The sequence below is a fragment of the Rhinatrema bivittatum genome, chromosome 3, assembly GCF_901001135.1.
Source record: "Rhinatrema bivittatum chromosome 3, aRhiBiv1.1, whole genome shotgun sequence".
In the NCBI taxonomy this organism is placed as follows: domain Eukaryota; kingdom Metazoa; phylum Chordata; class Amphibia; order Gymnophiona; family Rhinatrematidae; genus Rhinatrema; species Rhinatrema bivittatum.
In genome coordinates this window covers 175362972-175387404 of record NC_042617.1, presented here as the reverse complement: position 1 = coordinate 175387404, position 24433 = coordinate 175362972, and the positions used below count along the sequence as shown (strand labels likewise).

The window sequence follows — 24433 nt, the reverse complement described above, 5'->3', positions numbered from 1 at the left end:
GTAATACAGGTGTGCGGTGATGGTGGGGGACAAATGGCAGGTGAAAGAATTGAAGGAAGGGGCTTGAATGTTTGCTCAGGCATATGACATTTGGAGGATCAAAGAGGGGGAAACACAGGCCAGTGGTAAGAGAGTGGAGGTAGCAACTGCATCAGGCTTGGTTAAATCCTAACCGCAGTAATAGGACTGTGGTAGGCTGCTGTGGTTAAATCCTGGGATAACCTGCCATAGTTCTAACCCTAACAGCAGGGGTATAGCTGCCTCTCTTTTCCAAGCAGACTTGTGTAACCTGCATTGAGTGCCAGCGGCAACCCTAACACTGGTGGCAGAACTGCATCAGTCTTCCAAGAAGGCTAAAGTAGCCTGTGGAGAGAGACTATGGGCAGATTCGAAGCATCAGTGAGCACAGGGTGGCCAGATGTTTTTTTGGACAATGGCCATGCTAGTTTCAGTGGCTGTATGGATGTAACAAAACTTAGTGATAACAAATGGAAGAGATCCTAGATGAATGATGAGAATCAAAAAGGAAGGCAAAGCCTGGAATTCCCTACCAGCAGAGATTGGGAAGATCAGCACTTGTAATGGAAGCTGTACATGCTTGGGTGAGATATGGAAGGCAGTGGTAGGAACAAGGTTGAGAGGTTGAGTAAACCTGGTGACATAGCAAGTCGTGGGGTAACTGGATTTGATTGATTTATATTCTGCTTGATACCAGCAGGCAACTCCCCAGAAACCAACTGGGTCAGTGCCAGCAGGTTGGTGGTGGGCAGATATTGTCCAGAAAGGTGATATGGAGAAAGCAAGGGGCAGATAAAGAAAGCATGTGCAAGCAACACTACAGGCCATACCCTAGTCAGACTGATACTAGCAGGCGACGACTCCCCAGAAACCAACAGAGTTGGTGCCTGCAGTTTCGTGGTGGCTAGTCCAGCAATGTCATGGGGACCTAAGCAGTCGCCTGTTTGGTCAGTTGACTTGCTGGTTTTGGAGCTGCTTGGATTGCTCCAAGGCTTGGAGGTGAGATGAGATGCCAGAGCTAATAGGTGTCGGATTGGGTGTGAGAACTTGTATGCATCTGCATGGGAACCAAGCAAGAAGATAACACAAGTTCGTACAAATGGTCAAGCTTCTGAGGCTGGTAGCTAGGATATATCCTTAGCAACATGGACTGGAATGACTGGGCAGACTTGGTGGGGCAGTTGGTCTTTGTCTGCTGTGTTACTATGTTACAATGAATATCATAGTATTTTTTTTATGTAAAACTTGTAAGTATAAATGCAGAACATTTTATCCGTACAGTTGCACAAATGTATGAATCTAAAGTTTTTTTGCATTGAAATGTAGCTGCCAAACACTTGACCACTTCTCAAGTCTGCCCAGATTACTTCTCTTTCTGTGCCATCTGGTTTGTCCATCCTGTTTTAGATCATAGCATTAGCTGCAAAAGGCAAGCCTTTCCTTTTCCTTTGCAAATATCATTTTTGAAAATGTTGAACAGAATTGGCTCCAGGACTGATCTCTGATGATGCCCTACACTGGTAATTCCTCTTGGCCCTTTCCTTAGGATAGTCTAGCATGCCACCAGTTTCTAACCCACTTCACCACTTTGGAGTCCACCCCCTAAGCAGGGGCGGACTTGTCATTTCAGTTTGGGGCCTGGGTTCTCTGGGCGAACTAGTTTTGTTACAGTGCCTGGTATGGATTGGATTTTGGATTTAATCGTTACTTTTCTAAACCTAAACTCAAGGCATTACAGTGAGGTACAGTAGGTATTTCCCTGCCCCCTCTAAGGGGATCTGTTTATTAAGCTGTGATATTTTTCTAGGAAGTAAAATATGACCGGGAAAAACACGCCAGCAAAGTGTTGCTTGCAGCGAAACCTCACATTCTGGGGCTGCCATCTTTAAATGGCCCTGTGCTTAATGTAAGACCAAAGGAAGTGGTTTTGTCAGTATGAGAAACGTACGTGAAGAGCAGGCAGGATCAGGATGGAAAGGTGGAGGGAGGGGGAGGGAGCTAGATAAAAGCTCTGGAGGTGTAAATAAAAAATGCTTCAATGGTGCATACAGCTAATTCTTGCCTTTAAAGAGCCCTCTTACTGTGCACTGTCTTTACCTTGTTGATTACTCCTTTTGAAGACACAGAAAGTCCTGATGTAATAAGACGATAGTAAAACAAGTAGGGCTGAACTGCACAAATCGTGTTTTATGTGCATAGAACGCCCCCCCCCGCACCACAAACTCCAGATTCAGCCCCCAAAACTTAGTTCCATCTCTGACCAGGAGTTACATTTCCAGCACCAAGAAAACCTACGCCCCTCTCTGCATCAGGGAGTAATAATAATGCCTTGATTAACATGGGATTTGCATGGAGGAGCAATAGTTTGTGCGCACATTTTTACTCACGTTTATGGGCGTATTTTTGCGCGCTAAACTCCTCGCTGAATGGGGCGGAGGTTGTGTGCACAACCTCTTGCCAGCGGGTGCACAGCGGCGCTCCAAAGGAAGCAGAATTCCCTTACCTGATGAGCAGCAGTTTGTCCGTCCGTGCAACAGTTGTGATGACTTTACCTTTTCTCTGTGCCCCATCCCCCATCCCTCTCTGTTTTGCAGGCTTTTCAGATCACCTGTAACCCAAGTAAGGATGCGTTTCTGATTTGAGAGCTCGCTTAGGTTACTGGCTGTACTGGAAACTTTTCTTCCTTTTTTTTTTTTTTTTCTTTTCTTGTTGGAATCACTTTGGGAATATTTAGGGCAGATTTGTAATTTTAGCCCTCATCAGACCACACAAGTCAAGCGGTTGATGCCCTCTTGGGCTTGTCAGCAGTTGGGCCTGTTCAGGGCAGATCGACGTTGGGGGCGGGGGTGTGTGTGTGTGTGTGTGTGTGTGTGTGTGTGTGTAAGGTTAGCCCACACTTGGAGATTAGCCAAGCACCATGCTGCTTAGTACTGGGAGTCCATTACATGTGCTATTTCTTGTTCTGGTTTGCAAGGATTGTGTCTGAGGGAGAGGGGGCTGGGATGGGAAGTGGCTGACTGGCCTCACTCAACACTGAATGCTTGCATTGATCCCCTGCTGCGTAGACTTTCCAGCTGAGACCATTCACATCCTGTAGTAACCAGACAGGTTAGGGACTTGTGGCTTTTTTTTTTTTTTGTCTTGTAATGGCTGGGAGAGACCGGAGAAGCAATTGGATACTGCAGCAATCAGGAGCCGTAGAATTTTTATACTGTGAAATGCTCTTAAAAATGCAATTCATTATGAAGCTTTAAAAGCTATATTGAAGCTATGCCATAAAAACTATAAAGTGTTCCCCCCGATTGGCGAAGAAGTATCTGGTTCATGTATTTATTTATTTATTTAACACTTTTTCTATACCGACCTTCATAGTAAAAACATATCGGATCGGTTTACATCGAACAGGGTAATAACTGGAGTGACAACTAGAATAAATAAGCAAATGAAGTGGAAGAGACCAAAGTTACATTCAAACAAGGGGTAAGAACTTGGAAGCTTAATCAATGAATTAATAAATCAATTAATTAATCAATTAATCAATTAATTTAAGGTTTGAAGGGAATAAAATGTGGTGATACCCTACTCCCTCTGCCCGGGCTCCCTCGTTCCCTTCTTTTCCGTCCTCTGCTGCTTTGTGAAGCCTCTCTCAACGTCTCCTAAACCAATGCTGGCCCTCACTTCTTCCCTGTATGTTTCTTACACTGCCCAAATTCTCCGTCCCTTCCCTTTCACCCTCTCCTTTTTCCTTTCCTCCTCTATCATCTTTTTTTTTTCTCTCTTTCATCTTTACCCTCTTCATGTTTGCCTTCTCCTCCTCGGTTACTTTTCTCTTTGTCTCCCTCCCTCACTCCACCCCTCACCCCACCATCAGCAGGCAGAGAAATGCACACCTGGAAGGCTTTAATTTGCTTAGTTTGAACCACAGGGGGGGGGTGCAATTATTGCACTCTCTCTAGAAAAAAAAAAAAAGCCCCCAACAGCTTTGTGAAATCAAGCCATGTGGCAGAGGGGAGTTTTGGTGCTTGTAGTAGGCAGTGCCCCGTCTGACGGCTTGGGACAGGGCAGAGGAGCTGTGAGCAGCAACGTTCCAAAGCTGAACTGAGTTGCACCACTTTTGGGCTCTATCAGGCCGATATGGTAAGGTTGCGGGAAAACGGGTGCTCGGTGTTGAGCACCCGCTCCCCTAACGCGCGCCCAGCCACCTCTCCTGGGCGCGTGATACCATATTTAAAAGGAGGGGGGTCGCGCTAGAAAGGAGGTGCTAGAGACAATAGCGCGCCCCCAGCGCCTCCTGAGTGGCGGAATCCCAGGAGAGTTGGCTGTCAGCGGGTTTGGAAAATAGACACTCAATTTTAAAAGTGTCCAATTTCGTAAAATTGAGCGTCCATTATCCTAACCTGACCTGCCGGCACACTTTTTTATTTTGTATTTTTTTTTAACCTTTTGGATCCTCCGATTTAATATTGCCAGTATTTTCTGCACACTTTTTCGGGCTGCTCTGAAATTAACGCCTGCTCTTGGGCAGGCGTTAATTTCTGATTGTAAAACGTATGGATCGGATGCACATTTTTTTTGTCTGTATCCCGGGTGAATAGCCGCATCAGCATGCATTTGCATGTGATGAGCACTATTAGTTTTGGATGGGTTTGGACGTGCGTTTTGGATGCGCTAAACCCCTTATTGTATAAGTGGTTGTGGACGCATGTCCGAAACGCGCATCCAACCCGGGTTAAACAGTGCACTCAGCTGAGCGCACTTTACTGTATCAGCCTGTATGTATGGGATACATGTATCTGCATATGCACTAGTTTATTGAGAATAAACAATTGTTCTCCCTTTGGTAAAGATTTTATTTTCACTACCCTTTGACTGGAGTATGAGAATTTAGTGAATTTGTAAGTGATGCAGCCAAGCAGAGCTATAGTGGGCCTATGGCCGATATGGCCATGACCATGGGTGCCACAATCCGAAGGGTGCCGCCAGCCTGCCACAGGAAGGTATTGTACACGGCGGGATCAGCAGTGCAGGAGAAGCCATTTGGCACGGAGGCAAGGGTAGTATTTATCAAGCTGCATAGGGAACTAAAATCGGAAAGATTTGTTTCCCCTCTAGTTGCACCTAGGTACAACCAAAATCTTCAGATCCCACTCTTCTGTCACAAAAGATGCCTCTCTTGAACCCACATCTTGAGATAAAGGGAGGATCTCATATATAAAAGGTATCTTCAACAAACAAAACTTTTATTTCTGGAGTTTGTAGTGGTCAGAGTTAAATAACAGCAGAATTCTCTGGGCTGCACAGAGAGAGGAATAACCAGTAAGAAAAAGGAGGTGATAGTGCCCTTGTACAGGTCCTTGGGGTGGCCTCATTTGGAGTACTGTGTTCAGTTCTGGAGCCCGTATCTGAAGGAGGGATCGAGACAGGATGGAGGCGGTCCAGAGAAGAGCGACCAAAATGGGGGGGGGGGGCCTATGAGGAGAGACTGAAGGATCTTTAAGGAGGCCTTCACATAACTCCTCCCCTCCCCCCTTGCCAACTTCCGACCCTTCTCCAATGTATATACTCCCCCCTGTATATATTCCAATGTATATACTCTCCCCTGTATATATTCCTCCTACGAGTTATCTCTACTACCCCTTTTCCATTTACCTGCCTCTCTATTGCTTCTCCTCCCTTGTGCCTTTTCTGTCCCCCCATCCTTTAAGTTCTACTCATTAATTATGAATTTGAATCAGTTATTTGTTATTATGTAACTTTATTTTTTCCCTTCCTTTCCTCCTCTCTATCCGTTTTATGTTAACCGATGTGATGTTCCATACGAACTTCGGGATATAAAAGTGTTAAATAAATAAATAAACACATATGTATACCCTGGAAGAGAGGAGATGCTGGGGAGATATGATACAGACCTTCAGATACCTGCATGGCGTTCATGATGCATAATTGTCAAACCTTTACAATTGGAAAGAAATCAGTAGAACTAGGAGTCACAAAATGAAACCTCAGGGAGGAGAACTCAGAACCAACGTCAAGAAATATTTCCTCACAGAGAGTGTGGTGGATGCATGGAATGCCCTTCTGGAGGAGGTGGTGAAGACGAAAACAGAGAAAAGAATTCAAAGGGGCATGGGATAAACACTGTGGATCCCTAAAAAGTAGAAGATGGAAATGAAGAAAAGAGTGCATGGGGGTAACTTGCGGGTGCGGCAGATACTACCTTTAACCAATAAGCCTACATACCGTTAATACAACTCCATCATTGCTCTCTGCTTCAACAGCAGGGGGTAGCAGGGAATTGGATTCATACAGTAACCAACGAGGCCCTGACTTTTATGGTTTGGGAAATTGATAAGCATGGGGGGTAACCTGCACGGCGCGACAGATCCTACCATAAGCTTGCTGGGCAGACTGGATGGACAATTTGGTCCTTTTTTGCCGTCATATGTTTCTATGTAATCAGAGTTCACATGCTCTTACAGCATTGATTTAACTGCAATATCAACAGCAACAAAGTATTCTTCCTCTAAAAAAAAAAAAAAAAAGATGAAGTTTAGTACTCACCTTCTCACATGGAGTTCTTCTTGGTCATAGTCCCATCAATACAACTCACCCACATTCCAACAGAGGTATCCATAAGGCTGTTGTGGTCCATAATTCTCCTGGGTTGCCACTGGACATCACCCAGGATGCCCAGTAATGGTTCACTGGTCTCCCACGCTTTAGCCTTGCTGAACTGTCTACACCAGCGACACTCCAAGGAGCTGTGAGAGCGCCTCACTGTAAAGGGAACAAAACCAAATACAAAATGGCAAAAGACCTTTTCCCACTCTGAGCACCACCTTATGTTGACCCAAAAGAGACTCCCACTGGTGGTTCTCCCTTATAAAGCTCCCTTAAAAGAAAATATCAAAACCCCTTAGTAACCGTTTGCCATCATGACTCATCACTATAACCCACAAGTAGAGATTAAGTGACATCCCTGAACATTTCTTCCAGGAACAAATCTCTTGTGACCAGGACACATTTTAGGGTTCCTTCACATAGTGCAATGGAAGATATTGTGTTGGGGTAATAATTAGGCTTAATTTCACTTTCACAAGTTTAGCTGCCAAGCAGCATTATTTTATCTCATCCCCATCTGTGTTTTTAGACAGAGGTTATTCCTGAGACTAGGGCTCTGCACCTGACAATCATCATCATCCATTAAATTACCTGTAAATAATTGTGCCTGCATCTCTGTAGATATACTGTACGCATCCTATCCCCACAAAAACTAAGAGGGAGTTGTTACTCTTGAACTTAAAGATAGGCAAGGGACTGTGTGTCTGGCTGCAGTGTCCTGGCTGAGAGAATTCTCTTGCAAAAAGAAAGCATGTGGTTTTGATGAAGGAAATAACTTCACCTCACCGATCACTACCCACGTAAAATTGATCGGCGGGGGTCAACATTTCCACACACTCTAGCAAGAGGCAACTTTCTGGAAATCCCACTTCTTCTGGAGCAGAGCTCGTCATTTCTTACCTCGTTTCCTGGTAGAGCTGATTGCACGGCAGCAGCTCAGGCTGACTGTCGCGCCCGTAAGTGGTGAGTTTGGGCCATTTTGGAAAAGGGATTGTAAATACTGGACCTCAGTGAGCCGCTTAATGCACGGGACATGGGGGGGGGGAGAAGAAGCGCCTGTTTACTGGGACCGTCGTGAACTCGCCGAACTGTTTGTGCAGACAAGGGGCAGTCAGAACTAGCATGTCATGGAGGGACTGAAAGAATCCATGCAGCCAGCCTGGATGTCATCAGCTGGCCATCAAACCTCAACATCCAGCTTTAATTAATCTGCATCTTTTCTGCCATTGCTTGCCCCAGCCGTATGAAAGGTAATGAGAGAGGACATCTGCCCTCCAGTTGCCTTCTCATGCTCCTTGAGACAACGTATGGACTATGGGCTGCAATCGTTGAGCAGGCTGTTTATAGGATTGCCAAAAAAAGAGCAGCCAACATATTGAAGGCAAGCAACTTATTCAGAAAATACTTCTGAAGTCTTGTTGCATAGAAAGGAGACAGCAAACCCAGACTCTAAAGACTGTGCAGGTTGGATGCTTGGATCAGTGCAGGTTACCCTTAAGAACAACTGATATGATTCAAATGTAAAAACCAAAATTCTTACAAATCTGGGGTGTTGGGACTTATGCCAGTTTTAAAGGTGCATTGGTGCCAGCGTGGCTACATTTTGCAATTTGAAGCCCATTATACAGAGGCCTCATGCCCTCCTATGGCTTTTGCGTAAGGGCTTCTTCCGTCATTAAAGGAACAGACCAGATCCTTGTAATACTTATGCTCCAGCTTAGGGAAGGGTGGTCCAGATCTTTAAAAAAACCCCAATATAATTACCCCTGGAAATTAGTTCAGAGGGCTTCAGATGGTGCAAAATTTTAGGTTGCTAACTTAGCACACGTAAGTGCCTCTACCCTGCTAGAATAATTCCTTACCGACAAGCTGAGCAGGCACCGAAGTAATAAAGGTCACAGTCTGAGCAGTAGCCACACAGCTCCTACAAGGTGAGACAGAGACTGGAGTGAAAGGAAGATGCACCCCATTCTCCCTGCGAGTGAGCCCAGCTGGGGTTTATTTTAAGCCCTAGCACAAAATCTCCAGTCAGTATTCATTTGGTCTCATAACTGTTGAGGTGTACATTTCAGCAATGGTTTGCACAGCGGCGGGTTGCACCCCCCAACATAACTGCCTCACGGAAAGCTGCAGGCTGAAGGCAGCCAATGGGGTGAGCAAAGGCAGTTATCTCACTAGAGCCCACTACTCAAGAGGGCTATCACTGTTTTGAAAAGCAAAATGTAATAAAGTAAACTTCTTCCAAATAGTTTTAAATGATTTTTACATGGAATGACAGTATATAAAATGTCTAAATAAATAAAATATACTTATATTTAAATTCCACTTTTTTTTTCAGCACTTCAAAGCAAATTACATTCTGGTACTGTTGGGCTTATAATCTAAGTTTGTACCTGAGACAATGGAAGGTGATGTAACCTGCCCAAGGTTACAAGGGGCAACAGTGGGACTCAAACCCTGAGTCTCCTGGTGTGTAGCCAACTGCTCTAACCACTAGGCTACTCCTCTTCTCTCCCGCTTGCACTCTCTCTGTCTCTCTCTCTCTCTCTTTTTGAAAACCTGCTGCTTTAGCTGTAAATTTCCACAAGCTTCTATTTTCAGTAATTCCCACTGGATCCATCACCGGTTATCTGACAGAAGCATTTTATTTTCTACTTTGGTAATTATCATGGACAGTGAGGGCTTTAACTGGTGGTTAGTGCTACGGTGGGAAGCGGGTGGCATGAACCCCCCTCCCAACCCTCTTAAGTATTTCTAGAGGTCCTAGCAGCAAGTAGTATCTGACTACAAGCCATGTTATTATTATGTGCTTTCTATTTGGGTTTTAAAATTAAAATGTTTTTGAACAGTTGCTATGAGCAATCTGTTTATTTCAGAGGTCCTTAGAAGTGGGATAATAGACCTGAAATTAGTGGAATGCTGGCTATCATCCAAGCAGAACACTTCCCATTGTTCTAGATCCCTGCCATGAGGTTTCTAGTTTGTTTGTGTGTGTATTTGTGTATTTACAGTATGTATATAGATAGATATGTAAAATTCTTCTTCTGTCTGCATACAGACTACTTCTTTCAAAGTGATTTTTTTTTAATCTCAAGTACTATTATGTCCCATGGAGTTTTTTTCCCTCCTTAGTGTTCAGATCCAGGGGTGTAAAATATAGCATTAGGTTTAAGCACAATTTCCTGTGGTTAATGAACTGTATAAGAATAATGGGCTAGCATTAATCGCCAACTGTGCTGTTCGCCTATGGAGAGCAGAGCTACCAGGAGGTTTTACAGTCTCTGGCCTCAATGCAATAAGATGCGAGGAAAAAAAAAAATGTGCATCGAACTTCAGCGCTGAAAAAAAAAAAAGAGTTAACTCCTGATGCAGGAAGCTAATGGTATGCTAATGCACAGGGAGCTAAGAAAAGAGTGCCAACCCAAAAAGGACATGCTTAGTGCACATAAAGCATGATTCGTGCATATAAACCATGCTTTTTTGCAAAGAAAACATGTATGCAACAAAACGGGATGTATGTGCATGAATCCTGAGTACAGGTCCCCTGTACCTCGAATTTCAGGTTCAGTCCTTTAGAGTCTAGACTAACACTTTACTCCACCTCTGACCAGGAGTCGGATTTCCAGCGTTAAAAAATTGTGATACACACTTCTCTGGATCAGAAGAGCTGATGCCCTTGATCAGCATGAAATTTGCATGGGGAAGGGGCCGGTAATCATTTGTGCACACAGTTTGACTCATGTTGGCATGCACATTTCTTTTGTGCCCTGAAGTCCTTTTTAAATGGGGAATAAAGCTGTGCACACAGAAGCACGTGCACAGCCGAGGGCACCTTATTTCTTCTGCTTATTGTTTTGTAAATAGGGCAGAGTCTCAGTGCACAGATAGTGCCGGCTCCACGGCAGTGCTCGCCACCTCCTCTTCATGTGCAGCCCTGTATTGCTAAAACAGAAATAAACTAGGTTAAGGCAAAGGTACCTTGCATTCTTTCAAAAATATGTGTTTGTGGAGACTGGTTGACAGGGTGGGAAGCCCTTACTTTCTTGTTAATCCTTTCCTTTTTGTCTGGGAGTTTTGTGGGGCAAGCAGGGGTCTATGATGCATGTCTTCCTGACACACTCTGAGATTGTCTGTTCTGCATAGTGGAAGTGGCCAGCCTGGGGGCTCGCTGAGCTCAGTGACCCCCCTATTGTTTCCCATCGGTTTCCTTGACTGGCTCACGTTTCTGAGCTGCTCCTTTTGCTGCCCTGTACGGGAGAAAGTAACAATGATTTATAAATCAATTAAACGCTGCATGCTGAGCCGCTGTTCACGGTAGTTGAACAGTAAAACAAAATGCTTGCACATATAATAATGGTGGGTCATAATTAACAATGACCCTCCCACCCCTGTTCGCCCCTTCCTCACTCCCAACTGCACTGCCAATAATTTGAGTTGGGCGAAGATATAGAATCAGTCACAGGTTACCTAGAAAGCTCTCGGTTTTCACTAATGGTACTTCCTACAACCTGTAGCATCTGATACATGACAGTTGTGTATGTTAGAGAGGTCATAAGAACTGCCAAAAATAACATCTGCAGATCTCATTACTTACTCCAGGAGGTCCCTAGTCGGGTGTGAGAAAGAAAGTAGCTAGTTTTCTTCTAGAAACGGTGAAAGCAAGTTTATTAACTGTTAACTAGTTCACTTTCAGGTTTTTCGTTTTTCATTTAACGTGGGGGCCATAGCTCCAGTGGTAGAGCATTTGACTGCAGATCAAGAGGTTCCTGATTCAAATCCAGGTTTCCCCTTTCAGGCCGTAGTTTCTTAGCTTGTGTTATTCCTGAAGAATGAAGAGTTATGTAATTTTCAAAGAATGGGGTGAGTGGTTATACTAGGGGAATCCACAGACCATTGAGAGATCAATGAATCATAACTGAAATCATCATAGCCATGTGCATTCATTGAAAGAGGACCTTGCAAAACTGGGAGAATGTGCATGTAAATGGCAAATTAAATTTAATTTGGACAAGTGCACAGTGATGCACGTAGGGAAGAGTAACCAAATTATAGCTACACAATGCAAGGTTCCACATTAGAAATCACCATTCAGGAAAAATCTAGGTGTTATCACTGATAATACATTAAAATCTGCTCAGTGTGCAGCAGCAACAGCCAAGAAAGCAAATAGAATGCTAGGGATTATTAGGAAAGGAATGGAGAATAAAACAGAGAATATCATAATGCCTCTGTTTGCTTGATGGTGCAACCTCATCTTGAGTATTGTGTACAATTCTGGTCACCCCATCTCAAGAAAGATATAGCAGAATTAGAAAAGGTACAAAGAAGGGCAATCAAAATGATAAAGGAGATGGAACAATTTCCCATTGTATCATATCTTCCCCTCAGCTTGGAGAAGAGATGGCTGAGGGGGAGATATGATACAGGTCTATAAAATAATGAGTGGAGTGGAACGAGTAAACGTTAATAGGTTGTTTACTCTTTCAAAAAGTACATAGACTAGGGGACACACAATGAAGTTACTAGGTGATATATTTAAAATCAATAAGAGAAAATATTTTTTATTCCACACATAATTAAACTCTGGAATTTGTTGCCAGAGGATGTGGTGAAACCTGTTAGTGTAACTGTGTTTAAAAAGGTTTAGACAAGTTTCTGGAGGAAAAGTCCATAAATCATTATTAAGGCGGAGTTGCAGAAATCCACTGTTAGATTCCATGCTGCTTATCCCAGGAATAATCTACCCTTTGGGATTTTGCCAGCTACTTGTGACCTGGATTGGCCACTGTTGGAAACAGGATACTGGGCTTGATTGACCTTTGGTTTGACCCAGAATGGCAAGTCTTATGGTTCTTATGTACATAGCCTATTTGCACAGGGTACGCATTCGGTTCACATTACATGTATCCTTGTTTCTTCCATTTTAAGCACATCTCAAATGGATTATCTAAATGTACTATCATCATCAGTGATGCTTCATTGGGCCTGCTGCTTGAAGTAGATGACTTAATTTTGGTTTCCTGTCCCTTTATTCTTGCAGGACCCAGCTTTCTCCACCGTGATTCACGACAAGCTTCAAGTACCCAACACCATCCGGAAGGCTTGGAACGAGAGAGATAATAGGTGCGATGTCTGTGCCACCCACCTAAACCAGTTGAAGCAGGAGGCCATTCAGATGGTCCTGACACTTGAGCAGGCCTCCAGCGTTGAGCCTTATGATGCTGGTTCCCCTGGCTCTCCACCACCACTCTCCAGCTTTCCCACCTTGGTGGGCTCCCGACATGTGGGCAATCTTCAGCCCAGAGACTGGGTGTACATGCCCACACCCTACAGCACTGCTACCTACACTGGCTTCGTCACCAATAAACACAGTGGTGGCAAACCCAATGTCTTAGGAATTGCTAATGGGCAAGAAAAGAAAAATGGCTCCCCTGGGCACCAGGCCAAAGTCAGCCTTCAGATGGCCACGAGCCCCAGCAATGGCAACATCATGAACTCTGTCGCTTTGCAAGCCCACCAGTACCTGGATGGCACTTGGTCCTTGTCAAGAACAAATGGGGTCACTTTATATCCCTATCAAGTAAGTGGCATTTTTAAGTTAAGATAAATTACTAAAGTATCCAAAACTAATTAGTTTTGTTCCCCACCTAATATGTACCAGAGGCTCACAGATTTTAGAATGATTATTGGATTTCAGTGTGCAAAAATACATAAAAGAGGTAGGTATTAAAATGACACCTACATGGAGCACTGCACCCCCTGTCATGCCATGAAAGACTTCGAAACCCATTGGATTAAACCCTCTTCCTGTTGACAGGCAGGCATAACCTGATGTTTGCTGTTATAAACATTCCTCCAGTATATTACAATGACTTTTATTGGAAGAGGGGGGGGGGGGATTTTACTTGCATTCAGGGCCTGATTTACTAGCTTTTTTCCCCCCATAGTCGACGAGTAAAAAAGAAGTGGTACTGAGGCACAGTTTCACTTTGGCTGAATATATATGCACTGCCTGGACTAAGGCCTGGATTCTCTAAGGTCCCAGACCTTAGAGAATCCGGCGGTAACGGGGGGTGGGGGGTGGGAGGCGGTCCTGCGATAGCCGGCAGCGATCGCACCTCTGCAGTGCGATTGCTGCCGGCTTTCGCACCGAATAACTACACCATAAAAGGTGTAGTTATTCGGCGCAAGACTGGCGGCAATAAGGAATCTTACCTTTCGCCGCCAGCGATGTGTCCGCAGCATCGGCCCGACTCCTCCTCTTCCTGGGGCTGACTCCACCCTGACTCCGCCCCGAGCTAGCTATCATACACGAAAAGGGACTTTTCGCGTGCGATAGCATTAGAGAATGACCCCCTAAGTTAGCTGGATAGCTCTGGTCAAATAAATAAATACCTGTCCTATTCAGGACAGGTATTTATTCAGTGGAATACTTGTCAGGGTAAATTCCACGGTATATCTGGTGAAAGTTATCTAAGTACCTTTACGCAGATAGCATTCCTATTCACTGGTTTACTGCATATGGACCTACTATGATCTAAGAAGGTGAGTAGGTTTGGCCTTGGCTAATATTTGAATGGCTGATGTGGGTATTGCAGGAAACCTTGCTGCTGACCGAGTTGGGTGCAGTCTTTTCTCAGAGGAAGTACAAAACCCGTTCCCAAGGGTACTATGCTGATAAGAGAGTCATGTTTTGGTTGGGGCATTAAACTGGTGTTCTGTGTACTGTGTGGATATTAAAGATCCCTTACAGTTTTGTTTTTTTATTAGGGTTACTAATTCTGGGGTCCTCGTTTAAGTCCAATACACATTAAACAATCTGGTTTACTAAAATTTCCCTTATAGATACAGTCTTAATTACTCTCAGAAAAAGTGCTTTCCCTTTGATGGATGGATGTAATCCTCATCCAACTTTGTACAATGTGTTGCATAAAAACCGTCTATAAATGCATTGATGATAATAATTTATACAACTTCATTCTCAGCAATAACTTCTAGTCCAGTCTGTGTACATCTGATCATCAGTAAGAAAAGGGAGTCGGGGATGAACCAATAGGATTAAAGGTTAAAAAAGAAAGTTGTCACAAGAATTAGAGCAATGTGATAGATTATGTGCCTAGTTTGATCATGTCATGATTTTATTCCAAATTCAAAGATGCCACACAATGATGCCTATTATGATGCCACACAATGATGCCACACAAAGATGCCTATTATGATGGTCACTAATTACTGCGTTTGATAAGTTTAAGAAAATAGGAAAGAGGGTTCCTTCATCTTTGAATTTATAATTAGTAATTAGTTTGAACCTAGTTCCATCTTTAAAGTATATTTCCTTTCTGAGCTTTTTTTAAGTATTGATTTTATTCCATACATGGTAAAGGGGTGGAGGCGTAGTCTCGTGCTTAGAGCAGCGGGCTGTGAACCAGGGTTCCAATCCCACTGCTGCTCCTTGTGATCCTGGGCAAGTCACTTCAGCCTCCGTTGCCTTAGGTACAAACAGACTGATAAAAGAAATATCTATAGAATCTGAATGCAATCCAATTTGAAATGTTCTAAAACTACAGAATAGAAATCAAATAAATAAAGATAATTTGTCTTGAACTGGAGATTCATAATTGTCCCCTGAGCTTTCACACTGTAATCAAAGTATTAGAAAATGAAGATTGGAAGAGTGAAATATTGAAATGCATAGGTTTTGTTGTCTTTTGCTTGTGAAATATTTTACAGAAATATAATGATATGCTGTATTGAGAGTCTTACCTTTCTTTCCAATCTCTTGGATGTTGAAGATAACCCGATTTCTCTGTGCTCCACAATGCAGGGAGCATGTAGCACTTTATCTGTATGTAACTATGGGTTGAAGCATTGATTGCAGTATAGATAAAATGCTTTTTGCCTTACCTTAGTCAGTTATAGGCTGGGAGGGGGGGGGGGGGGGCAATATGTTATTTCTGTTGTGGAAGGCAAAGCATTCTTTCCTCATCAGTAGTTCAGTATCCTCCTTTAACATAATCTCATCTAACTGATGAGAAAGGACAAGGGCAAATGGGACTGGCTAGACTTAATGGCTCCTGGTATGGGCATTCTTCCATTGTAAATTTGCTTTAGGCAGTCTGGACAACTTGTCAGAAATGGCTGACTGCTTCGAAAGCTGACCTTATTTTTCCTGCTTATGTGTATCTACTTCATTTACTTTTTCAGTGGAACAGAAAACTATGAACAGGGTGGCTGTGCAAGGTGACACTCAAAAACACCCAGAAAGACGGAGTTTCATGCAAAAACGTTCAGTTGAATATATGAAACATGGATATGTCTTCAGTTTGTGGTGTCCTCCTATTTGGGCTATGAAAGATGTAAAACTAAAGAACTAAATTGTTAATCTAAAGAATATTCCATAAAAGGAAGTTATTATATAAAACAGTGGTTCTCAACCTGTTTCCCATCGTGATACACCTATCAGACAATGCTCACATGTGTGACACACTGCTCATTACAATCCACGGCAGAAATAAAAAAATAAAGATCCAGTATTATTTTTATTGTTAAGAATGACACAAGAGAAAGATTAAGTACTGAACAGAAATTACTTTTATTTTATTTATTTATTTATTTATTTGCAGTTTTTATATACCGACATTTGTTTAGTAACCTCACATCTGTTCACAATTAACAGAAACATTGCAGCTGTGCTAACTAGAACAAACATATGCAGCAGTGCTTTACAATAAACATTTACAATAAACAATAAACTTTACAATAAACTTTACATAAATAGTAAATCATTTGATATACATTTATAAGGTAGAAAGAAGGCAAAACGATTACCGGCATGGTTAAAAGGGGAGGTGAAAGAAGCTATTTTAGCCAAAAGATCTTCATTCAAAAATTTGAAGAAGGATCCAACAGAAGAAAATAGGATAAAGCATAAACGTTGGCAAGTTAAATGTAAGACATTGATAAGACAAGCTAAGAGAGAATTTGAAAAGAAGTTGGCCATAGAGGCAAAACTCACAGTAAAACCTTTTATAAATATATCCGAAGCAGAAAGCCTGTGAGGGAGTCAGTTGGACCGTTAGATGATTGAGGGGTTAAAGGGGCACTTAGAGAAGATAAGGCCATCGCGGAAAGATTAAATTATTTCTTTGCTTTGGTGTTTACTGAAGAGGATGTTGGGGAGGTACCCGTACTGGAGAAGGTTTTCATGGGTAATGATTCAGATGGACTGAATCAAATCACAGTGAACCTAGAAGATGTGGTACACCTGATTGACAAACTGAAGAGTAGTAAATCACCTGGACCGGATGGTATACACCCCAGAGTTCTGAAGGAACTAAAAAATGAAATTTCAGACCTATTAGTAAAAATTTGTAACTTATCATTAAAATCATCCATTGTACCTGAAGACTGGAGGATAGCAAATGTAACCCCAATATTTAAAAAGGGCTCCAGGGGCGATCCGGGAAACTACAGACCAGTTAGCCTGACTTCAGTGCCAGGAAAAATAGTGGAAAGTGTTCTAAACATCAAAATCACGGAACATATAGAAAGACATGGTTTAATGGAACAAAGTCAGCATGGCTTTACCCATGGCAAGTCTTGCCTCATAAATCTGCTTCACCTTTTTGAAGGAGTTAATAAACATGTGGATAAAGGTGAACCGGTAGATGTAGTATACTTGGATTTTCAGAAGGCATTTGACAAAGCTCCTCATGAGAGGCTTCTAGGAAAAGTAAAAAGTCATGGGATAGGTAGCGATGTCCTTTCGTGGATTGCAAACTGGCTAATGTAATGTACGACCCATATTTTTTATATTGGTGCCCTATTGTAAACCTTTATGATGGTGAATAACTTAATGACTGTATATAAAACCTCTTAAATAAATAAATAAATAAAAGACAGGAAACATAGAGTAGGATTAAATGGACAATTTTCTCAGTGGAAGGGAGTGGGTAGTGGAGTGTTCTGACTTGGAAGGTGGACCCTTGGTCCGGCGAGGGGTGAAGTTCTCTCGTCAGCAGGCGAGGCCACTCACGAAGGTCCTCATGGAATTGTTGAAAAAATTTTACTTAGATTTCCTCAAAGTTTCTAAAGAACTTATTCAGCCTGTGGTTAAATTGTACTATTTAACAACCCCAGGCGATTTCACCGTCTGAAGAATTCGATCTCTCTTACTTTTTGGAGCAAACTAGCTCTGGCGGATTGGAAAGAGCTACTCTTTTAGTTATTGTTACTTGTGAAAAAAGTAAGGATTCGACCGTAAGACTTTTTTTTATTGTCTGAAGGACAGGACCTTTCTTGGGCAGTCTATTTCTCTTTTTCCTCATGTTCTGAAAGAAACTCAACAGAGGCAGACGATTTTTCTGAGTTATAAGCAGAGAGCGATGGCCATGGCGAGTGGAACCTTTTTGTTAAAGTTTCCACGTAAATGCTGTGTTAGGTATAAAGGATATAGTTATGTTGCCTATGATCCAACGCAATTAGATTTGCTTCTTGTTAATCACGCATCTCTGATTTTGCCTGGTCATTCATGAAGACTAGGAAGGACTTTTGGATATCTTTTTTTGCTTTTTCTTTCTTCTGTTTACTCCCCCATGCAGGGTCTAAATTAGCAGTTTATGTAATTGTGATTATTATTGTGGTTTCATTGTATTCATATACAGCTGTGTTTTTTTTTTTTTTATATTAAAGTCAGATTGTTTGACTGTAAGCCCAGTATAGCACATATAAAATCTTATCCAAATGCTTGCTGAAATAGTCACGCTTTCAACTGTTTCCTGAAGACTTGCTTCTTTAAACCGCACCCTGGCTTCCAACAAATGCCTGACATTTTGGGAGAGATCTTGTAAATCCTATGTAGTGTGAGGTGCCACCTAAATAATATCCGAGAGCCATTTTCCAGATTCAGTGTTCATGCTGAAGATTTCCCACTCTTTTCTTAATAGATATCCCACTGATAGTCGACCTGGGATACCGGGCTTGATGACCATTGATCATGACCCTGCATGGCATCTTATATTTTGATAGGGAACAGCTCAGATCTCATTCCCATGCTAATATATGACTAGGTATAGTTTTAGTGTTTTCTCTTAGCACATTATATAATCTGGAGCTGCTGCCTTTTGTTGAGTGGCTCTTTAAGCATATGTTTTCTAGATAAGTATAATGACATGGAGGCAGGGGGGCCAAAACATATATTTCAAGTATTTCTTTAAAGAAATGCAATGAAGATGTAAATGAAGGTGTTTATTTGAAAATGGTAGGAAAGCATTTAGGCATGTAACCTGGCTTGCAAGTGGGTCATATTTCATTCTCATGAACTCTTTTACAAATTCCATTTTTTTTCGACAAAAGGCAAATGAATTGATGCAGGAAAATATAGATGTAATTTGAAGAACAGTATGAATTTAAGGAGACAATGTGAATGTCAAGCACATGCACACATATTACACATTTTTTATTACAAAACCTTTCCAAATTAGAGACTGTACAATGAAAAAGGGTACATTTTGAAGTCTTAGGCAGGTAAAAAGAGAGTTAATCTATGTAAATCAACCATAGCTGGTAGGGCAGTGTTTGGCCAACTAAAAGTGAGCACATACTTTCATAGTCGGCCCGATTTTAAAAGGGTCAATTGTGTAAAAACCGTGGGTTTCGTGCATGGCTGGGCCTTGTGCGTGCCGCACGCATTTTACAACAGGCCCAGCCATGCGTGTAACCACCATTACACGCAGAAGTACCAGGCCCTGCAAAAGGGGTGGGCTGGGGGGCGTGGTCTGGATGGGGCGGGGCAGGGGGCGGGCCGGGACAGCGCCATTAGCTGCTGTTGTGGGGAAGTGCATGCCGGCAGCCGGTTGGCATGCGCAGTTTACTTCCCGAGGAGCAGTAAATATAAAAAAGAAAAAAAATGGGGAAGGTTAGGGTTACTTTAGGGGTTGGGGATGTTGCGTCCGTTGGTACTCTTCGGCTTCGCCCCATTTGCCTCACCTTATTCACAGCTCCTCCCGCTTACCTAGGAAAGATGACTACCACCGAGTCTGCAAGCCGACCTCTCTGGTGTCCCCGGAACGGCTATGGTGCTGCCTCCCACCATGCTCCTCCCAGGTACCTACTAGGGTGCGCGCGCCACCCACATCTTTATGCAACCCTTGTTCCCCCTTACTGACGTCACGCCATCCGGGTATATAACATCTTCTATTTTGCTAGCTCATTGAGTTAGCAAGGACTCGTATCCGTTCCTGTCTACACTACTCTGCCACTTCTGTGCTGCCTCTGGAAGCTCTCTCTCTGCCCTTCAGGGTATTGCTAACCTGGGTACCTGCTCCTTGGGGGCCCTCTGCTTTATTTCAGGTGCCTTACAGGGAGAGGGTACTCACTCCTCGAGGGCCTGCTCTCCCTGCCTGCACTTCTACAACCTGGTGGAATCGCCTATCTATAGCAAACACCTAGTGAGTACAATAACTCTCAGTCTATCTCATCCACAGTACTTCCTTGCCGGGAAACCTGCTTCGAAACCTCCCAATACCAACGGGGTGAGAAGGGCTTCCTCTGCCGAGGTCCCTGAGACTGCAACTACCAGACTGCCTCACTATTGCCACCTCTGGTGGCACTCTTCAAAGCTGTTTAATAAAGTACTAACTGTGTTTGTGCGTTCTGAGTCTAGCCTAGTCCTTTGGCTCCTCACGGGCCCCCTCCCCGTGGGCATGGTCATCTCCCACAGTAACCAAGGATCCACCCAAACAGCACTCATTCATAACAGGGGAGGAGAGGGGAAGAGGTAGGAAGGGTAGGGTTAGGGATTGGAAACTTTCCTCCCAGTCCGCTCCTTAATTGGAGTGGACTGGGAAGCAACTGAGGGAGACCCGATTGCGTTGCCACACATATATTTTTCTAAAATCCCCCCACTGCACACGGAGCAGGCCACATGCACATGCAGGACATGAAAATCTGGCGCACATGTGTGCGCGGGACCGGTATTTTATAACATGCGTGCGCACGTGTATTTTTAAAAATCTACCTTAATGTGCAATATTTGGCTGCATAGAAGAGAAGCCTTCCAGAGGCCATTTAGGAGGCATGGTTGTAAACTGGACAGATACATTGCTAACTTGCATACCTTGCTTTCTGCATGTGGACTTTAACCAGCTAACAACCCAATGCTCAAACAGTGTATGTGGGTGCCTTGTGTTTGAACCCAAACTGGGCTGAAAATTATTCACCTATGTTTGCTATTTGGTGCCCTATTGTTACCCCTAAATATACATATGAAGACAGTTGTGGAGATAAACAAACAACATAAACAAGTAACACCATAAAAAGTGCAATGTATACATATTCTAAATCTTGCTAAGTTTGCTATTGCAATATTTACTTTTGCTTGATTGGTATTGCAACAGCATGTGTTTACAATCCCTGGGGCAGCCCTTCCTTTTCCACCTCCATCTTCCTTTAAGTCTTTCTGTTTGCAAAGGAAGCCTGTGCCAAAGGAGGAGGAAAAATTGCTGTGCAAAACCAGGACTGGATTAGCCTGACCAGCCGACATGGAATCACTTGTGAACCACACTGAAATGGGATGGTCTAAGCCAATCTTGGTTTTATCCCATTCCATGCATGGAGCCGTAGACTTGTATGTCGTAGCAAAATCAGAATTATATCTGCATTTATCTAATGAGGTAAAACAAAGATTAGCATGGGGATATATGGCTTGAATGCCTGATTGGACAGAACCAGCTGACTGTGAGATGCAGTGACCTCCAGTGCAGTGTAGACAGGAGAGAGCTAATACAAAAGAGGAAGAGACATGGGAATTTGCTTTAAAAGTTTAGGGATGGGCAGTACCTGACTAAAGACAACTCTGAAAGTTAGCAATATGTTATTATTTGTGATAATTGTGAGTGGATCCTTGGGCCGCTGGCAGATGACCATGCCGCCGGGGAAGATCCCGAGAGGGGCCACCAGTCAGGCTCAGAGTTGGGAGAAAGACACACACTAGATCTTTTATTAGACTGTATAATGACCCACCAGAGGTGGCAGTAGTGAACTGGAAGAGCCCGGGTGGGCTGTAGTCCCTGAGGCACTGGAACAGCGATTCCAGGATGGCTGACTTGAAGAGAAACTAAATATAGTGAGTAGGCAGGGTATGCAGAGTTCAGGAACAGAACCTTGATGGTAACACTCACACAATAGTCTCTTGAAGTAGCCCAGAGGCTGGAATGAAGTAGGCCCTAGAGGAGCGAGTACCTGGTTCCAGGGAAAGCTCTGAGAGAGAGATGGTAACTCACTGGTGTTGTAGGCAGTGGTGACTTCCTGGCAGAAGTAGTATTCGGTAGCAGGTCCGGAAACGTGGGCCCTCGAGGAGCGAGTACCGGTTCCGGACTGCGACCTGAAAAGCAAGAGAGAGAGAGCGAGGCCCCTGAGGAGCGGGTACCCCTGGTAAAGTCCGAGGAGGCAGAGTAGCAAGGTATGCAGAGAGCAAATCCCATCCGCAGCGATACCTGGAGGAATCTCCCTTGCTAACTCGAATAGCTAGCAAAAACGAAGACCTTAAATATCCGGGCTTGATGACGTCATCTCAGGGGGACGCCCCTGAGGTTCGCACCACTGCTGGTACTTGAGTCGGGGCCGCGCTGCACACGCGCCCTTAGGCCTCAGGAAAACATGGCGGAAGGTAGCGTCTAGCCGGTCCAGGGACGCCAGAGGAGGTCGGCAAGATGATGCTGCGGCAGCCAAACCTCCATCAACCAAAGAGGGAGTCGCCAAAGAGGTAAGGTGGGCGGAGTGGAGACGTCGGGCAGTGACGGTCGCAACACATTAGCAGCTTGAATTCATAACTAAGAGCCTAACTTTCCAACCTATTCATGGTACTGTATTTACATGTATAAGTGGACGCACAGAGATTTATACTATAGCGGGTTGCTGCACATTTTGTAAAATGCAGCGCAGTTCTAGTCTTAAAGTACACGTGTATGTTTTAGTATGTGCAAATAATTCCAATGCCAAAAAATGCTTACGTTGTCTGCCTATTTTATAAACATATGTATGTATATTTTTTGTGCATAAAATAAAACATAACATGAATGCATAAAAACCCTGCTTTATACTCGGAGGCAGGTATATTTTAAAGCATCGCATACACCATTTTGAAAATACTAGTGCGCATACTTGGAATCATCAGTTTCCTGATATCTCTGCCGGTCTATCTCCAGTTGATCTGGACTCTCTAGAACTTCATCCTGCACCACCATCAGTTCACTCAGACCTCCCACCCAAAGATCGCAGACAACAAGACAAGACCAATTTCACTTGCACGACTCAATTAGCAGGTGTAACATTGTATCAACAAGTTGGCTACTATATTTGATTATATCTCTTATAAAATAGCAACTACCCACATACTTCTTGACCCCGATCTGGAATTCCCCCTAGATTGTCCCATTTTTGCACTGGTAAAAGGTGCACACAAAACAAAAAATACGCTCGCACTTTTGATGCTTATAAAATAGCATGTGTGCGAATATGGTATTTTTACCTGCGGAACCCCTTTGAAAATCTACTCCTAGGGATGCAAATATCGTTTATAAAGTACACTGTTAAACTATTGAAATTTAAACAGTTAACCATTTAAACAATAAACACATGAAGAGCCGCTTGCTGCAGCAGGAGGAGGGGCCCTGAAGTCCCCAACTTCTCTCTAGGCTGGCCATTAGCAGCTCAGCCTGCCCCAGTGTGGGGAGACTGACAAAAAGGGAGCCCAGAAGTCAACTGTGGGTAGAACTGAGACTACCCCCAGCATCGGAAATGTCTAAATGGTTTTCCATAGCGTTTAGTCAGTTAATTGTTTAATGTTTTACATCCCTATTTGGAACACTGTTTGATAGGTCATGAGTAGGAGCTTTTCTAATAGCGAAGAGGGGCAGCCAAAGTGAAGGAGGCAAAATACATTCGGGGAAGCTGAATTCTGATGAACTGGAAGATGCTTTATGATGATCAGTGTAATCTACTAGTTCGTGGTGACCTCCAGGGTTGTGATTAGGCTCTTCCTGGATCATCCTCTCAAGTTTCTAGTAAGTAAGGAGAATAAAAAAATTAGAGCAATAAATCCTTTTGTGTTTTCCTGCTGCTGATGCTGCAGTACATGACTGTTGGAGGAATCTGCAGTTTTACTGAAAACAACAAGAAAATTGGAAACCAGATGGAGAATTTCACACATTTTCAGATATATATATTTATTTTTCTTACTAATAATTGAAAAAAGCATGAGGATGTGGGGAGTAGGGATTTCACAGAGTCAGAGTTATTGTCTGCTATTAACACTAAAGCAGGTTAACTTGAGAGCTGTTTGCAAAATCCAGCCAGCTATGAATGGAATTGACCACTTCTTAAATAATGGTTTTGAAGGCCAGAAGTTACTGATGTAAAATATTTACTAGACTGAAACTTGCAGAATTTGCTTCTCAAAATAAGTAGAACTGACTGGACAGTGCTGGAAGCTGAAATTCCTGAGAAGAATGCAACACCTACTTCAAGATGCTATGTTTTTAGTTGACCATCGATTTTCTGTAAAGCCTCATTACAATGGTTGCGATACCTGCTGCGGTTCTGGTGGAAGGAGGTTAGGTTACATGGCAGATTAGGGGATTACTAATACAGCCAGATGGTGAAACTACATTTTTGTGATTGGATCCTTTGGTTAATGTGAACAGATTATACTACTGGACCAACACTCATCCGTGTATTTTCGATTATAGACGCTCTCACTCCGATGTCAACAAAATTATACTTGTAATGGAATGAC

At 43.2% G+C, this 24433-nt stretch overlaps 1 protein-coding gene across 1 annotated transcript in view; it reads left to right on the top strand.

Moving 5' to 3' along the window:
* Positions 1-24433, top strand: part of KIF26B (kinesin family member 26B) — a 905724-nt gene that overhangs the window by 224329 nt on the left and 656962 nt on the right. Inside the window, 1 exon segment of the mRNA XM_029593952.1 lies at positions 12680-13219. Within this exon segment, the coding sequence (XP_029449812.1) occupies positions 12680-13219 (540 nt within the window).